General features: G+C 53.2%; 1 protein-coding gene across 1 annotated transcript in view; it reads right to left on the bottom strand.

Annotated features, from left to right (window-relative positions):
- Nucleotides 1–13663: 13663 nt before the first annotated feature.
- Nucleotides 13664–17258, bottom strand: part of LOC111153460 (ubiquitin conjugating enzyme E2 Q family like 1) — a 35956-nt gene continuing 32361 nt past the window's right edge. Inside the window, exon 3 of the mRNA XM_022512485.1 lies at nt 13664–13914. Within this exon, the coding sequence (XP_022368193.1) occupies nt 13783–13914 (132 nt within the window). The 3' untranslated portion in view covers nt 13664–13782. The remainder of the gene's footprint in view (nt 13915–17258) is intronic.

The raw sequence follows: 17258 nt of genomic DNA, 5'->3' as shown, positions 1-17258 counted from the left end.
AGATGTCTGCAGGACAGAGGGACACGCTGGTCATGGGGTGTGGAGGCCCAGGGGAGGGGGGACACGCTGGTCATGGGGTGTGGAGGCCCAGGGGGGAGGGGGGGCATGCTGGTCATGGTGTGTGGAGACCTGGGGGGAAGGGGCACACATTGGTCATGGGGTGTGGAGGCACGGTGGAGGGAGGACACGCTAATCATGGTGTTTGGAGGCCCTGGGCGAAGGTGGGAGACATGCTGGTCACAGGGTATGGAGGCCTGACGGGGTACGCACTGGTCATGGGATGTGGAGGCCCAGCGGGGAGGGGTACAGGTTGGTCATGGAGTGTGGACGGCCAGGGTCAGGCTGCCTGAGCTCAGGCACTGGGTGGTCATCATGTTATTCCTAAGCAAGAAGAAACTCAGCCTCAGGCCCCTAACTCAGCACGGCTCTACTCCTGAACACGGCAGAGGATTTGGGGTCCTGCCATCTCCCACTTCCTGGGCCGGGCCTCAGGATCCTCTATCGTGGGGAGCAACGAGGTGACCAGAAAAGCAGGGCTCGTGCTGACTTTGGCTTGCTCTGCCGGGCATTCTGCTCCGAGTTTCATGGGTCACCTGCTGCCCCTGAGTTCTCCCAACCACCTGCTGTGGGCACGTTTGTTGGCCGCACAGTATTTAAAGGTAGTTTGGGGACTTGCTGCCAGGCTCAAGGCGCAGGGAGCAGGGTGCAGGGGGGCAGCCTGGGTCCAGGGTCAGGAGTGGGCACAGGGAGATGCTGCCTCCAGCCTGTGGTGTAGGTGCCCTTGGACCGAGCCCTGGGGACTTCTCACAGGGAGGGGAGCCCCCCTCCTGCTGTGCTAGGGACTCAGGGCTCCGGGGTCACAAAGGCAGCGAGGCGGGAGTGGGGCACGGAGGGAGAGCCGGCTGTCCTGTCCCTGCAGGGCCTGTGCTCGGCCGCCTCCCAAGAGTCTTACTTCTGCCCATCACCCGGGATGCACTGGGGCAGTGAAATAAACTGCCAGAGAAAATATGGGACACCCAGTTAAATTCAAATTTCACATTAATAAAATTGTTTAGTATCAGTATTTCCCACACAATACTTACTCTGGAAAGTTATCCACTGTTATCTGAAGTTGAACTTTTAATTGAGCTTCCTGTGTTGTTGTTGTTGTTGTTATTGTTATTTTCTGTTGGATCTGGCAACCCTCCTGGGGTGGGAAGTGCGTCCCGATAGGCAGGGACGTGGCGCCATAACCCAGGAATCCTCGTCTCTTCGTGGCTTCAACAGGGCCAGCCTCGGCCGCCACATCAGAACCCGCGGGGAATTCACTTCCTTAACCTCTGTTTATTCTGCTCACAGGCACGTACCGAGTACCTGCTGTGTGTTGGAATGTGGGGAGCCCCCCAGTCCCTGCCAGGGTGGATGCTGTGGCCTCCCCGTCAGGTGCAGTGATGGGCAGGGTGCCAGAGGAGCGCGGGCAGGGGGGCTCACCGGCCCCCACCTCCATGTGAGGCTCAGGCAGGGCCACTGGGGTCGGAGGAGGAACCACTCTCCTGCTGGAGTCTTTCTTTTGTTCCCATGTCCCTCGACCCCCACCAGCCTGGGGTAAATTGGGAGTCTCTCATCCTTGCTCCCCCATTTGTGCGATTCGGCAACGGCACTGTAAAGACACTGAATTTCTTCCTGACCCTCCTTGCTCACGCAGACGCACTCTGGGAGTCCCGCGTGCCGTGTCCTATCCCGTCACTTCTCTCTCCTCTAGTTGCTCTGGCAGTGTCTTTTCTTTTTCTTTCTTTTTTTTTTTTTTAGTAAAAAACTACAGGAAATATATGGCTTTTCCCCTTGCTGAAATGGAAAAAAGAAAAAAGAAAAGAGAGCCCACACGAGTAGAACCGTAGGAAGCGCCTGCGGGCCCCGTGGCCCGTCCCGTCTGTGTTCTGTAGCCCACAGGCCCATGCGGCCGGGCGCCCCACCGGGGCTTGGGGTCCCACAGCACCCCCGCGCCCACATGAAGTGTAGGTCCCAGCCAGCCTCCCCCAGCGGGACAGGAAACCTCTGTTGGTGCTCCTCCTGCTCTGTCCAGCGTTCAGAATCCTGGGGAAGGAAAAGAAGCCGTTGAAAGGAAGAAAATACAGTTCTCCATGTGAGAGAGGCGGTCGGTAATTACAGGGTGAGCGCCAGACGGGTATTTCCGGACAGGTCCTGCTTACGTGGCTGGTTCGTGTCCTGCATGTGGTTGAGAAACGGCAATCTTGTGTGTCAGGCTTGGAATCGAAGGGCAGGTGCCCTCCCCCGGGGCCGCCTCACCAGTAGACCCAGGGGGCCATGTGGCCGTCACGCCAAGTGTACCCATCCCTCCTGGGCTTGCGTGGCCGTGGTCACTGGGACTGTAGGCTCCAGGGGACCCCGTCACAACCAGATTCAACTCAGGAAGCCCTGCTGCTCCCTCCCGATCTCAGAGACAGAATCTGATCCGACCATAGTTTGGTGATTTCATGCGTACTCAGGGCTTCCTTTAGAGCCCCCCAGATCAGCCTGGGGAAGACAAGATATTAACGTGCCCTAGACCCACCCATGCATTCCACATGCCCTCCGGAGCTCCAGCCACAGAAGGAAGAGTGCAGGGGCTCTCCTTCCCGGGTCCCGATTCCTGACCTCCCTCTAATTACGGTGGTTCTCTCTTCCTAGTCAACCCTTCCCCAGGCCTCTCCGCCTGGATGGCACCACCGGGTTCCCAGGTCTGTACACGGGGCTGTGCCCCTGCAGGCAGGTGAAAATCGATGATGGCTGTGAGAGCAACGGGCGTGGGGCTCTGCAGCGTGGGGGGCACATGCCGTGTGGACGCCTCCTGGGAGAAGCCCAGACTCTGCTGGTGGAGAGAGGGAGCGAGCAGTGAAGGTGACCAGCAGCGCGGGAGGGGCAGGTGAGGGGCTTTCTCTCTTGGTTGCGGGCGGTACCGCCGTTTGGGGTCCCGGAGCACTGAGGCCCAGGCAGTGTGGTGGAGGGGCTGCAGAGGGCTTGAGGGGGCTTCCTGGCAGGTTTGCTTCCCGGAGGACGGCAATGTTTCCTAGCAGTTGTTGGGGATGAATTTATAGGGCTGGCGCTTTTTCTTCCTGGAGGAGATTGACTTTTTATAGCAAAATTAATGTCTTGTTTCTCTTTCCCCTGATGTCGTGTCCCCAAGGTGCTGTCTGTCCAGAGCCAGGTGGGTGGCCGGCCGCCGAGGCTCCCAGCCAGGACCGCGGGATGGCATCTGCGGGACCACACGGCGGGACCATTGCCCTCAGCTGGTGACTCACGAACTCCTCCCGGCAGGCCTGCCTGACTCAGCGATCTGATTGGGTGGAGGGAAATCCAGTTAAAGGGAAGGTGCGCTTGGGCGGTTGGTGACTGACCCCCTGGAGGAGTCGACGTGGGGTTTCCTGGGGCAGTGAGCCAACCTGGAGCGGCCTTCGGAGCTTATGCAGACTGAGCAGAGCCACGTCGGCCTCTCCTCCTGCTCCTTCCCCAGAGTCTCCCTCACAGAAGCTCTGGGCCCACGTGTCCCTCCTATGGCAGGGCCTTGGGTGAGCGCACATGGGGAATGGGGCAGCACACAGCCGGGCCTACTACCCAACTCCCACCAGCACCTGGATGCTGCGAAGACGGGCCTGAGCTTGGGTTTCCACTGTGGAGCTGAGATGCCTGGGGGGACACAGGCACCATCAGCCCTCTCTGACGGAGGAGATTTGGAGGTCACCGAGGAGGGAGGGCCTGCCCTGCCTGTGTCATGACCTTGGACTTCTGGCCTCTAGAGCATGTGGTTTTAATCCTCCCAGTTTGGGGCAGTCAGTGGTGGTGGCCCCAGGAAACAAACGCAGTGGCCAAGGACCCCAAAGAAACCACAACTAAACATCTGGGCAAGGCCTACCCTCCTCCACCAGAACCTTCTCTTTACCACAGAGTTCCACGTCTCCGGGTAGGGGTAGAACAGGGAAAAATGTGAGGTTTGCCTGTTATGTTCTTTTTTTTTATTGCTTCGTGACTTTCAGCAGTTAAGGTAACACACATGTATTTCCTTGAAATCCCCGTGGCTCAGGGAGCCCAGGCCTGGCTCAGCAGGGCCCCCGGCTTAGGGTCTCACAAGTCTGCAATCCAGGTGTCACCTGGGCTGCACTCCTTTCTGGAGCCTGGGGTCTCCTCCCAAGCTCAGGCAGTTCTCGGCAGAGTGTCATCCCTGGCACCCATGGACTGGGTCCCCTGTTTCTTGTGGGTGTCAGCTGGGGCCTCTCTTAGCTCCCAAACACCCTCGGGTCAGCTCCACTCGGCCCCTTGTCACGTGGCGCCTTACTTCTTCACAGTCGGCAGAAGAATCTCTGGTTTCAGGGCAGGCTGGACTCCGTCTTCCTTCTTGCCATACAGCAGGACATAATCAGAGGTGACGTCCCATTGTCACGTATATTCTATGGGTCTGCCCCCATCGTGGAAAGGGGATCATACAGGACTGTGACCCTTCAGGTGTGGTTGACTCAGTGGGGGCACCCTCGTTCCTGGTCTGCTCTCTGTAAGCCTTCAACTTTTTCCAGGTCTCTTCCTCCCAGCATTGTGAACCAACCATCACACCATGTTTGAACCCACTATTGCACCACTGTGACCTTTGCTCCGTACTTAAGAAGGTGCCAATGTCACTAAAATCTTGGTACTTACACAGTTTGGGGGATTTAAAGAGAGAAGCCCAAAGGGATAGCTTTTGGAGAGAGAGCATCAGAGAAGCTGCCCATCCATGAAGGAGGGCCCCTCGCCCCAGGCACAGTTCCTTCTGGGGGCTTCGAGGGGGAAGTCCATGGGATGCCTCCCTCCTGGCCTCTGGCCTTTCTGTCCGTCCTTGGCATTGATCCGTCCCTTCAGTCTCTGCTGCCCTGTTCATATCACCTTCTCTGTGTGTCTGTGCCTCAAATCTCCCTGAGCCTCTCTCCTATAAGGACACCTGTCTTTGGATTTGGGGCCCAGCTGGAATCCAGGATGATCTCATCTTGGGATCTTCACCTTAATTGCATCTGCAAAGACTTTTTTTTTTTTTTTTTTTTTCAAATAAAGTTGACTCCAGAGGTTCTGGGGCTTAGGGCTTGGACATATCTTTTGGGGGACCACAATTCAACCCACTACTATATATTTATATGTATTTTTTCCTTCATGCTCTAAGATAGCCCCTGGTTCTTGGGTGCTTCCGTGTATGCAGGTGTATTTTACACTGGGCAGCAGCACTAGAAGCAACGAGGTCCCCATTTCTGGTCCCAGTTTTATAAGATATTGGGCAAAGACCCTGGACTCTGAATACAACTTCCTGCGCCTTAAAAAATCTTCTGAAAAATGAGGTGTCTGGGTTATAAAGAATCTTTTCACTACTAGAAGTCACTAGGATATTCTACTTCAGAACCTCTGTGTGCCGGGAAGGAAGTGTTTGAGCAGACTCTGAGCAGGGACTCAGCCGCGGGCCGACGGAGCCAAAGTAAATGACAGGGTTGTTTCCAGTGATCTCCGAGGCCCTTTCCAGTTCATTCGTTAAACAAATCATCTCATGGAGATTAGGAGTGGGAGATATAGCTTTTATTGCTGACACCTTCTCGAGTGAATGTGGCGAGCTCTAAGCCATCATTGACTAAATTCAGCGTTTACTCTCCCTGCCCCCCAAATTGAATGTGGTGGGAAAGTCTGACCCTGGATGCCTGGAAGTCCAGGGCTCTGGGGACAGGACAGAGGACACAGCAGGTGACAACGGGACCCTCAGGGAGGCGCTCATGGCCGGAGAACAGAGGAGGCAGCACGGGATTGCATGGGGCTGTGTCCGGTTTGGGAAGGTAATACATAAGATGTTTTATGGGGAAGGGACACCGATGCTTGTGGAAAGCAGGGTCAGTCGAAAAGAAAAGCCCTGAAACAAAGAGCGTTAGATTTCACAAATCAGGAGTACGTGTGCGTGTGTGTGTGCACACGTGTGTGCATTCGGTAGAGGGAAGAAGGAAGAAGGAAAGAGTCCCGTCGCACGGAGGGTCATCTGCATTGCTTCAAAGGGGCGAACTCCGGAAAGTCGTAGCTACAAATGCTCCTTGAAGGTAGAGACGTAAAAGCTGTCTCACGATGGACTTAATGTCATGTTTTAGTGACACGGGAAACACACTGACTGTGTTTAAGTAAAATCAGATAAGAATACTCAATTCAGACTTTTCGTGCCTGTTTCCTGGCTCTGAGCTTGGCGAGGGCTGCCTCAAACCTACCTCAGGACGTGGCCTATGGAGAGGACATGAGAAGGTAGTTCTAAAAGGTCTTGGAGAAATTAAAAGCTTTGCAAATGTAGGAACAGGAAAACAAATAGCAATAGTTTGCTATGGGAAAGTTTATTCTTGTTGTCTAGAATTATTTCGTTGGTTTAACCTTCAAAATGATTTATTAGAAAACCTTTCATGGCCCTCCCAAAAATCTTTTAAAAACGCTCTGGGAGGGAGCCTGTGGGGCTCAGTGGGTTAAGCCTCTGCCTTCAGCTCAGGTCATGATCTTGGGGTCCTGGGATCGAACCCCGCATCGGGCTCTCTGCTCAGCAGGAACCCTGCTTCTCCCTCTCCCTCTGCCTGCCTCTCTGCTCGTGCTCTCTCTCTCTCTCAAATAAATAAATAAATAAATAAATCTTTAAAAAAAAATGAATAAAAATGTTCTGGGATGAATTTAAACCAAAAAAAAGTTGTCCTTTCAAAACCACCGTATCCTGACCCTGTAGCCTTTAGGCTGGCCAGTCCCTACAAGGCTGTATGCGATCCCTCCCCCTGTAGGCTGGGCACTGGGCACCATCCATCGGACAAAATCCCGTGTTTCCATTAACATGCTGGGTTCATTCTAGCAGGAGTGAACTCTAAGACAAACACTTAAGGGACAAACAAAGCAAAGGTCAAGCACAGGTACTATGTGCAACTTTTTTTTTTTTTTTTTAGGTTTTATTCCTTTATTTGAGAGAGAGAGACAGTGGGTACAAGCTGGGTGGAGGGCGGGGGGAGGGAGAGAAGCAGACTCGCCACAGAGCATGCAACAGAGAGGCCAGTGTGGGGTTCGATCCCAGGACCCTGAGATCATGACCTGAGCTGAAATCAAGATTTGGACGCTGAATGGACTGAACCCTAAGCGCCCCCATTTTATGCATTTTGATCAGCCCCTACCTACTGACTCAGAAACCACACCTTAAATTCTTTATGTCAGGGTCCAGGTGGAATACTATTAGGTCTTAAATTTTGCCTTGAGAAAACTACGTCCCTGGGCAGAGACTGCCCAAGCCACTGCCGTCGACTCCCCCACCCAGCTGGAGGGAGTACGTTCCAGGGAGAGTGTGGGTGGGCCACCTTCTCATCTCCACTGCCCAAGAGAAATTCCCAGCCAAGGCCCTCTCGAGGGGGTAGAAACCCCCTACCACGCCTTCACCCAAAGGGATGGAATGAACAACTTCAAGTGGATTCCAGCACACAACTCGAGCTGTTGAATTGATCCTGCCGGGTCACTCTCACTGTATCTCTAAAAGAACACACTGGGTTTCTGTTCCAGGCCAGGCATGGCTTCATGCTTCCCACATACTGCTTGTCTTGTCATTGCCGCCCTCCACCGCGGAGGCTCACGTGCTACTGTAGGTAAGAAAGTGGCGACTGAGAGTCTCGGAGGCGAAGTTCCTTGTCCACGTGGGAGAGGAGGCAGAAGGTGGATTCAAGACTGTTTGATCCCCGAGCCGTCACCTGCTCAATACTAACACAGTCACATTTTCAGATTTTCAAAGGAGAATGTGCTCTTGACTGGAAAATGATTTCAAATATTGACACGAAGGCTGGGAAGTTTCTCTGATACACAGTTTAAAATAAAAACTAGAAGCCAATTTATATACCAGTGTGAAAAATTAGCTGTAATAACCTTTTAAACAGATTGAACTTAGGCTGCGCGAAGATTGTCAGGTTCTAGAATCGCTGCTCTGTAACAGTTTTTCAAAGGAGTCTCTCTCTAATTCTGCATTCGCGTAGGCTACAGTATTGTGCTAAGCGTACGGTTTCAACTTGAATGGAACTCTCTGGAAGCATGTTCAACCATCTTTACAATGCAAATGGCAGCGGAAGGAGGGATCCAAATCACAGTGTTGCCTAATTAGATGTGGTTCCGTTCCATTTCATTGATTTTTATAGAGAATACTCGTGACGTGCTTCAAAGATCTGAGTTAGCAAACCACAAATAAATCAAAGCACGAAAGATCAGAGGGCAGCACACGATAGGAAACCGCCCACGACGGACGGTGTTGGATAAATGCATGTGGAGACCCAGACACATTCCAGCAAATACTGAACATAGACCATGCAAGGACTTCAACAAACATTCCATGGGAAGACATCTATTGGTTTTAAAGTCTTGCTCTTCTGAATTGTTGTTTTTTTTCCCCCTAAGGACAGTGCCTCCATTTTCTTTGACTCCCGCATTCACCCTCTGCTGCAAGTCAACATTTCTTTCTACTTCCTCCCCCCTCCTTTTGAGGACCACAGACCTGGACGACTTTAGAAAGAGTCTACACCAAAGCTTCGGTGTGAATTGGGAGGACAGTCTGAAAGCTTACAGGACCCCAAAATGTGTAGATCGGCATCCTACCAAGGTCACAATGGAGACAAGGTGCATGAAATAAGGTCGTGTTGGCAGAGCAGCTAAAGCCATGCACAGCCAGCTCCGGTCGCTCTGTTGTTACTCAGTCATTGACATCGCCAAGATCCAGCCGTATAAAGAGATTGCATGGCTACCTAGCGGACAGCCGCTTGATTCTCCTCCTGTAGAAGAAAGGAGGAAGCACCCTCTGTCGGAGAAACAGGGTCAGTTTGCCGTGGGAAGCAGTGCCTATGCTTATTTGCTCAACACACACTGCCTCACGGACCCAAGAGGATGACCTTGGAGACTGACCCCTGCCCCAGGCACTCTGCTATTTGTCTAGCCTTGTTATGACCTTGCAATTAAACCTCGTTTCCCTTTGTATCTACACTCTATTCAAGAACGCTGCCTTGACCATGTCTCTTTGCCAGCATACTTGGTGTTATATACACTGGAGGTTGCAAAAGTCAGAAAGATAAGGTAGAGCCTAACCTAAAGCCAGGAAAGCTGCACATTATACTAATGTCTTTGGAGAGAAAGGGCATTGATGATGATCACACGGGCTGAGCTCCAAGCTGTAGCTCCCCAGACCACTTCTCACCAACTTGCTTTTGTTGAGTAATGGATCACTCTGGGTGGTTCCCAACCAGCTGGGAGGGCCTGTGGCTCAAGGGCAAGCCAATGGCGAGCTCAGAGTGAGCGCAAGCCGTGGGGATATTGCCTCATGGTCCGTGGGAAGCATCACCAAGACGGTGGCCCTGGCTTCACCCTTCCAGTTGACTTTGGAAATGCCACTCAACCCGTCTGGGCTGGTTTCCTCCCCTGCAGAGTGTCTGAAGGTAGACTAAGGGACCTCTCAGATTCCGTGGTTCAACCTTCATGTGGTTGGAAAGCAAGTTCTGCCCCCTGGAAATCACATTCCATTAAAATTTTTCACGCTGTTAGAAGGTTCAGATGAAACATTGAAATACAACCCTATAGAAGGGGCCGGCCCTCCACGCCAGGTTAGGCTTTAGGTTTGACTCGTCTTGCCTCCTGAAATCAGGTCTATAGAGATGGGCCCCACAGGTGAGAGCGGTAAGGAGTGCCCAGGCATCCCCTCCAGGGCCAGCGTGGACGAACATTATATCCTCCACAAGGGCGTCCCCGGCCCTCCCCCACTTCTACACCTGCCCTTCTTCCCTCTTGCTCAGCCATCACTCAGCCCTGACTCCTTTGTGGAGTCTGGGGACCTCAGCGCGTGGACCAAGACTACCAGGTCGGCGGGGCTGTGTAGTGGTTAGCTGCCTCTGGTCCCCACACATGTTGGCGGCTCCTGAGCATCACTCGTTTGTTTGTTTTTTAAGATTTTATTTATTTATCAGAGGGTGAGAGAGCACAAGCTGGAGGAGCAGCAGGCAGAGGGAAGGGAGAAGCAGACTCTCTGCTGAGCAGGGACCCCGATGTAGAACTCGATCCCAGGACCCTGGGATCATGATCTGAGCTGAAGGCAGACACTTCACCAACTGAGCCACCCAGGCATCCCTCTTGTGTGTTATTCTTGCCTTTTAAGTTCCTCTAGGGAAGGAGGCATGTCTAGAACTTGTCCCTTCCCTATGTCAGAGTTAGTGGAGAGATGGCCAGTAAGTCTGGTTGACTCACTTACAGTAGGGGACTGGGGACAGAACACAGTATCATCACAGGTTATTTCTACTTGAATCATTGTAATTATTCAACTGGAACCTTTTTTTCTATGTGTTCTGATGAAAACTTGTTTAACACAGAGCTCCCCATACTGGAAAAGCGACATGCAAAGTTCACGTGACAAATTCTGCATTTCCCAAGCACCTTCCCTCAGGGTTTAGGTCAGTTCTCAGATGAATCTCATGGGAGTTAACAGCCCAAGAAACTGAGGCTCAAGCAGGTGGCATTCCTGCCAAGTCCCATGGACACAGCGGGCGCCTGTCCTTCTAGCGGGACTTTGTCATAGTCCGCAGATCTCCTTCTCAAAAAATAAGGTTGAATTTTGATAGAGTGCGCTTGAGAGCTAAAACAAGGGGACCTAAACTCTGTTTTTTTCCCCTGAGTAATGGATTTTAGAGTCTGGGAGTCTTCTAGGGCATACGTGTGTGTCTGCGTGTGCGTGTGTGTTACGTGTGTGTTGCAAACATGTGCGTGTGAGTCTGCATGTGCATGTTACGTGTGTTGCAGATGTGTGCGTGTGAGTCTGTGCGTGCGTGTTACGTGTGTTGCAGACGTGTGCGTGTGAGTCTGCGTGTGTGTGTGTGTTACGTGTGTGTTGCAGACATGTGCGTGTGTCTGTGTGTGCGGGACCGGGCCCATCATCTTGCAGCTCACGTGGAACTTGAACAGCCCGTGGCCTGTGGGGGAGGACCACAGACCCGAGGACCACGGCAGGGGGCCCAGGAAAGCCTCTGGGCGGGCAGGAGGAGAAGCATGCCCGAGGCCGAACTTGTCCTTCCTCCAGCTCTCTAACCTCTGGCCCACATGAACATCCGCACCCCTGTCCAGTCGTCCCCCTGCTGTCTGTCTGAGGAGGAACGGCGTTCTTGGCCTGTGTGGAAAGGAGAGCCCTGGCAGCCTCTTGCTGGGTCTGCAGCCAGCGTCCCTCCCACCCTGGGCGCCGAGACAGGCAGGTCCCTCCTGTGGGCTCAGTGGGACACGGCCACGGCCAGGCCCCCGTCCGGCCAGCACAGCCGTTTGCTTACAACGATGCCTCCAGCCGCTGAAGAAGTTCCTCCAACTCAGAGTCAAAGCAGTAGTCGCGTTTTCAGCTGTTCTCCACTGCTTTGAAAATGAGTCTCACTCATTTAAGTGAAAAAGGGAATTTCTTCCAGTAAAGAACATTTCCTCAACAACTTCCAGTGCCTGACACACCGAATGGAAGTCACATGCACAAGAAATCAAATTCAGGGTGTGCAGAGAGGTTGGGCCGCGGGTCTCCCCCTGTCGCTGTTGGCAGGGACTGAGCCCAGCCGCAGGGGTCGCAAACGTCCTGGCTGCCCCTCACGGGGAGGGGGGGCGGGGGGCACACCCAGAAACAGCTGAGGAAACGGTCTTCAGTCAGCCGGCAGCCAGCCTGGGAGCGCCTGGGCTACATGCGGTCACATACATGTTCTACACGTCATGTGTGTGCGCGCCATGCACTGTCTGTATACCCAGATGCATCCAAATGGCTCTTAACAGAAAGTTGCTTTGCATTTTGCATCAGGAGAGGGAAACATCGGGAAGAGGTAAGCTCAGGTGCTTTCCCCAGCAAGCAGCTTCTGTCCTATCTGTTTGGGACCCAGAGCATAATCCCATGACAAGGAGTAGCCCGAGGGCCCAAGACCAGGCACTAAACGTCAGCGTTCCAGGATGGAGAATTCCGCTTGGGAGATCAGAGGAAGGAATGGTTTCGGTTCTTGGGCATGGAATTTCGTGACTATTACTCCTCGGGGGGATGAGAGCAGGCAGGCAGGCATCCTGCACGCACGGCCGTCTTGTCTGGCCAGAGCTGCGTGTGAGGCAGGGGCATATGAGAAAGGGGTTAAAAAATATAAACGAAAGCAGCAGGAAAGGGTAGATTTGGAGAACGACCTGTCATGCCGGGAGCTGACCCCTGTCCTCTGAGGCCAGGTCTCACGGACCTCTGACGGCCCTGGGCGAGCGGACAGGTCCCCGAGTTACCGAAGCCGCCTGAAGCATTGTATGTGACCGGCAAAGATGTCTTCTCCCTCCCGGTGGGGAAATGGCAACGGCAACATCCGAGTTTGGCCACCTCAGCCCTCCACGCTTCCCGTTAGCTTCGGGTGGCCTCCCTGGTTGCTTCCAGGGACCAGGTTAACGCACTGGGGTTTTGCAGAGACTGTGGGTTCCTAAGACTCACTTTTTCAACCTTGCTGGAGAATGTCGTCGTGGCATTTGGAATATTGAGTTTTAAAGACAGATGAAATGCTTTAAAGGGAAAGCCAGCCCCCAGTGATTGGATTCCGGAGGCAGGTGTCAGATATGCATGATTTTATTTAAAATGTGTCCAATGAGGTTTTCCACCTGGGATGAACATTTTTACCTCTTCCCACATATTGTTATAAACCGTGTTTCCTCACTTCATGGAGTTTCTTAGAAAGTTCTAAGTAACTTAACAGAAGAGAAAAATGAACATGTGGGCGATGGAATAACGGGGAGTTGCTATGACAGCGAGGGTGTTCACGCATCACACAGCCCAGCCCCCAGGGACACAAGTGACAGGAGGGTGAGGGGACAGACCCGGTCATGCAAGCCCTCGGACCATCACTTGGTGTCCTTTGGCAGTTCTGGGATTCCCTGTCACTAGCACGGAGAGTAACAGGAGTCCGATGATTCAGGGAATGGGGAAGAGTCTCTCGCTTGTGGTGGTGGGTTGACCCACCGGGAGGAGACGGAAACACAAATGCGGTGTCTGTCGTAGGAGCGTTTCGGAGTACCGAGGGGGCTGTCCCTCTGCGGAGCCCCAGGGAGCCCACGGCGGCCGCAGCAGCCCTGCCTTCCATCCCGGGCCCAGCCTCGCCGGTGCACAGCCGCTCACCGCGGTGTCGCACAGGGACCCCATTTTCACCAACGCGGCAGTCGCTGTTTTAAATCACGAGAACCTGGCGATGTGAAATTTGTGTTTTAAGGAGCCAAAGGTCATAGCACGAATGAGGTCTACATGTCGTCACATGGGGCCACAGAGAGACACGTCTCCAGGTTAGGTCGACCTGCCAGGGAGAGAAACAGAGACACAGAGCACAGCGAGGCGGGGCGTTCCTGGTACAGGGGAACGTGCCGTGTATGGTAAGTGGGTCGAGCGGCGGGCACTGGGGCTCCTGCCTGCTCTTCGGAGCTGCTGTCTGGGAAGAAGCCAAGGGCCGTGTGAGGGGTGGGCGGGGTGGGGGGCAGGCGGGCTGGGGAACGTCACCATCTCAGCATCGGTTCTAAAGTGACATCGAGATGGCCGCTCATTTACAGTCGAACCTAATCCCGAACAGTGCTGGCTCCCTCGTTCTCCCTGTAAACACTTCTGTTCATCAATAACTTAAACGTCTCCTTGGCATTCGGGATTCAGTTCCGGCTGGAGTAGAAAAGGGTGAGGATGCTCGGCGTTGAGGAGGAGATGTTGGGAACTCGTGTGTGTGGACGGGTGGCTGGAGTGTCTCCCGTGCGTCCGGCGCGTCAGCCGTCGGACACGGGCGGGGTCACCCAGCCGTACTTCTCATGCGTCTTCACCAAACTCTTGAAGGTAGCTTCGGCTTCCTTGCGGCTGAAGGACTTTTTTGATTTGCCGGCCTTTCTACAGATCCGCCCCTGCAGGAGAGGGAGAGAAAAGCCGGGTTAGAAGCCCGCTAGATGGCACCGAGCAGAGCAGGGGCGCTGGGCTGGCATGAGGGAGGGGCGTAGCCTGGCTTCCTCTGACACCTCATTCCTGGGCCTGGGAAGCACCTGCTCCACACGACACCCCCCGACCCACCACCCCGGGTCCCTGTGGCTTGGGACAGAGGAGCATCCGCCACCCGCAGAGACAGCGGGGTGTCCCTGGGGCACAGCGGGGCTCCCAAGGCCTTCCCTCCCCTCACAGGACGCTGAGACAGAAATTCAGTTAGATGTGCACATTTTTACGTTCACACGCACGCTTCCAATCTCTTAAAATTCAAGCCCAGGAACAATGGGTGAATTTCTTATAATTCGTGTCATGTGGGGGCCACTTCATGAGAAGACGGGTGGGGGAGCCATTTTCGGGGAGGAGCGAGGCTGTCCGAGAGTCCCAAGAGGGAGTAAAGGTGAGGGTCCAACGCTCCTTATACAATCCCGGGAAGGGGGGGCTAGGCCTGTCCCCCTCACCGGGAGCAGGTGTTTCTTGCCCGAAAGATGGGACATGTGTGTCTGCAGTGACGTTTCGGTTACGGCACACCTGTGGGCCTGAACCAGAACCAGGCCTCACCACCGGCAGCCGGGCTGGTGCTCCCTTGGACAGGCTTCCAGGGCGGTGGCCACCTGGGTCTGTGTGATGACGGGCAGGCAAGGTCCTTCCCATCGCAGCCGTCTCTGGAAACCCATGGACAGTGCTGGTGGGAAAACAGCCATACCGGCCTTGCCACTCACGGGAAAACAGCACTAAAACTAGGAATGGAGGACTGTGTTGTGTTCTTAAATTCAGGACATATGGTTCAACATCTGTCTTTTCGACACTGGAAATGGAGACCCACGCCCAGGGAAGGAACTGGAAGTCCAGAGTTACAGCTGCGTCCTGCCCCTCTGGACATCTTTCGGCTGAACTTGTCCATCTGCCCACGAAGGCCCATTAATGCCACCTCGTCTAATCTGCTGCTCGGTTCACGTCAAATGAGCTTCTAAAGGGACAAAGGAAGACGGAAGAGAAGAAGGCAGGAGATGGACATTTACTGCCTTCCAGAAACTTGCCCATGCATCTCCAGGATCTGACTCCTAGTTTTAATTTTAGAGCTTCCTACTTTGCATACGTGGTATAGTAACACTTGATAAAAAGGGGCCATGAAAAGCTAATACATTTACAATTATCACCCTGATGGGTTGAGATTGAAGTCTGGAGTCGTTTCATTAAATACAAGCACATGCATCTTTGCAAGGATACCAGCAGCGATCTCTGCACCAAGCAGAAGCAATATCAGGCCATTTTCTTCTGTATAAAATGCAAATTCTAGCCATCTCTGCCATCCTTGTCTAGAACCCCGGAAGTTTGTGGTATGGCTTGATAAATCTGAACTGAAAACAGCCAGACAAATACAAGCTTATGATAATCTTGGAATATTCCGTCGTTTTTGGCGTGAACACACATCTTTGCCTATTTTTTAGGAAAGTCCCAACTATTACAAAACACAACAGAAAACCCCGAATGAAAAGAGCACTCTTTGTGTCCCTTTCTTCATAGGAAATACTACAAACTTCATAAAGCCCCAGCACTCGGTGCATTTGGCGACCAGGAGGCAGAGCCCGCTGTAAGCCCGCTGGAGATCTCTGGGCCTTCGTGGCCCTCAGCTGCCCGCAAAGACCTTTCCCCTCCTCTGTAGTCTCTGGCATTTCAGTTTCTCATTAACAGATCTCTTCTCATAGAGTGCCTGTCCTCTTCTGATTGGCTGCTTAAGTTATCACCCAGGGAAACCCTGAGTGTGGGGAGCAGCACTCACATGGGTCAGCCCCACCAGGGTGGCCGAGCTGCCTTTGCCCAGTGCACCAAGAAGGGGGTGCTCCATCTGCCCGGGGGCCCTGACGTTCAAGGCCATTCTGACGTTGAGCTGGCTCCTGTTCTGCCCTCCAGGGCAGTCTCCTGTAACATGGACTGTGGGGTAACCTTTGGCCCAAGGGCTCTGACCCTCTGTATTTTCTTCTATAAAGCGGGGACCGTTTCGCTGCCCAGCATCATTACGAACACCATAAGATACTAAAGTTAGAAGCACTTTGAAAACTGTAAATTGTTACAATTAATTGAGAACTGTTTTTCTCATTGTCATGACATTCATATTTCTTCCTTGTCTGTTTCCATTTAACTAATAACCAAAAAAGTCTCTTCTGGAGGGTTTCCTGGAATAACTCTTGCTTCTCCTAAAATACTTCTACTTGCATTTAATGCGAAACGACCTGGATGTGACAATTTGCTCAACCCACCGTGAGAGCTTTGTGGGGTCACCAAGACTTTAGATGAGTAAACACCCTCCGTCTCCTGAGCCCCCTACAGTAAACGTGTGGTCATGAACAACCCGATGATTTTTCCCTAACGACCTGAAAAATCTCACCATCACACTGATGCGGAAGAGGGCTGATGAGAATATAGTTCTCTAGGGCTGTGTTTGTTAAACAAAACCATTAGCTGGTACTTCGGCTTGTCTTTTTTTTTCCCCCCATAGCTTTTTGGGGCCAATCACCATAATCCAACATGAAAAATTCATACAGCCACCATTTCTACACTTTTCTACACGATTAGAAGCAACTCCAAACTCAGGTCCTCAGTTCAAGCCCCTGGTCTTATGTGGTTTCCACGAGCCCAGCGTGCACACCGAGTTTCATTCATTCAGTCAGTCAGTCAGTCGGGTGCAAGGTTTGAAAGACAAAGTGACAGCGGCCCCTGCCTGTGGGGACTTGGAGCCCATCGTGGCACGGGTCGCTGAGACAGAAGGTGGACATCAGGGCTTCCCAGCCTCAGTCCGGTCGGCGTCATGGGCCTGTTCCTTCTCTGCTGGGGATGGTCCTGTGAACGGTAGGACGTTAAGCTGCATTGCTGGCCTTCACCCACTAGAGGCACTGGTCCTCCCGGAGTTATGACAACTGCATTGTCTCCAGACACTGCCAAATGTCCCCTCAGAGGTAAAATCAGCCCTTTTGAGAATGGCTGGCAGCAGGGCTTTCTATGGCGGAAACGATTCTGGCCCTCACCCAGCTCAGAGGGGAGGATGGGTTCCACCGAGGGGTTGGGGGGTGGGGGGGGCAGCCCTGGTTGTCTGTGCATCGAGAAAGACGTCTGTGTTTCATGATACTTGAGCTGAGCCTTCACATATGGGTGGCAGGTGCTTACTAGGCCATGGTGACAAGCAGAAGGGGTCCCAGAGCAGAAGCTGAAACAGTTGGCTATATTCAGAGAACAATGGAAGAGACACTTGGCGAATTTGGGGCATGGAGCC

The sequence above is a fragment of the Enhydra lutris genome, unplaced genomic scaffold (genome assembly GCF_002288905.1).
Source record: "Enhydra lutris kenyoni isolate GAN:26980312 unplaced genomic scaffold, ASM228890v2 scaffoldscaffold32, whole genome shotgun sequence".
Lineage (NCBI taxonomy): Eukaryota > Metazoa > Chordata > Mammalia > Carnivora > Mustelidae > Enhydra > Enhydra lutris.
Note: the sequence above shows the minus strand (reverse complement) of the source record. Positions and strands in the feature narration are given on the sequence as shown.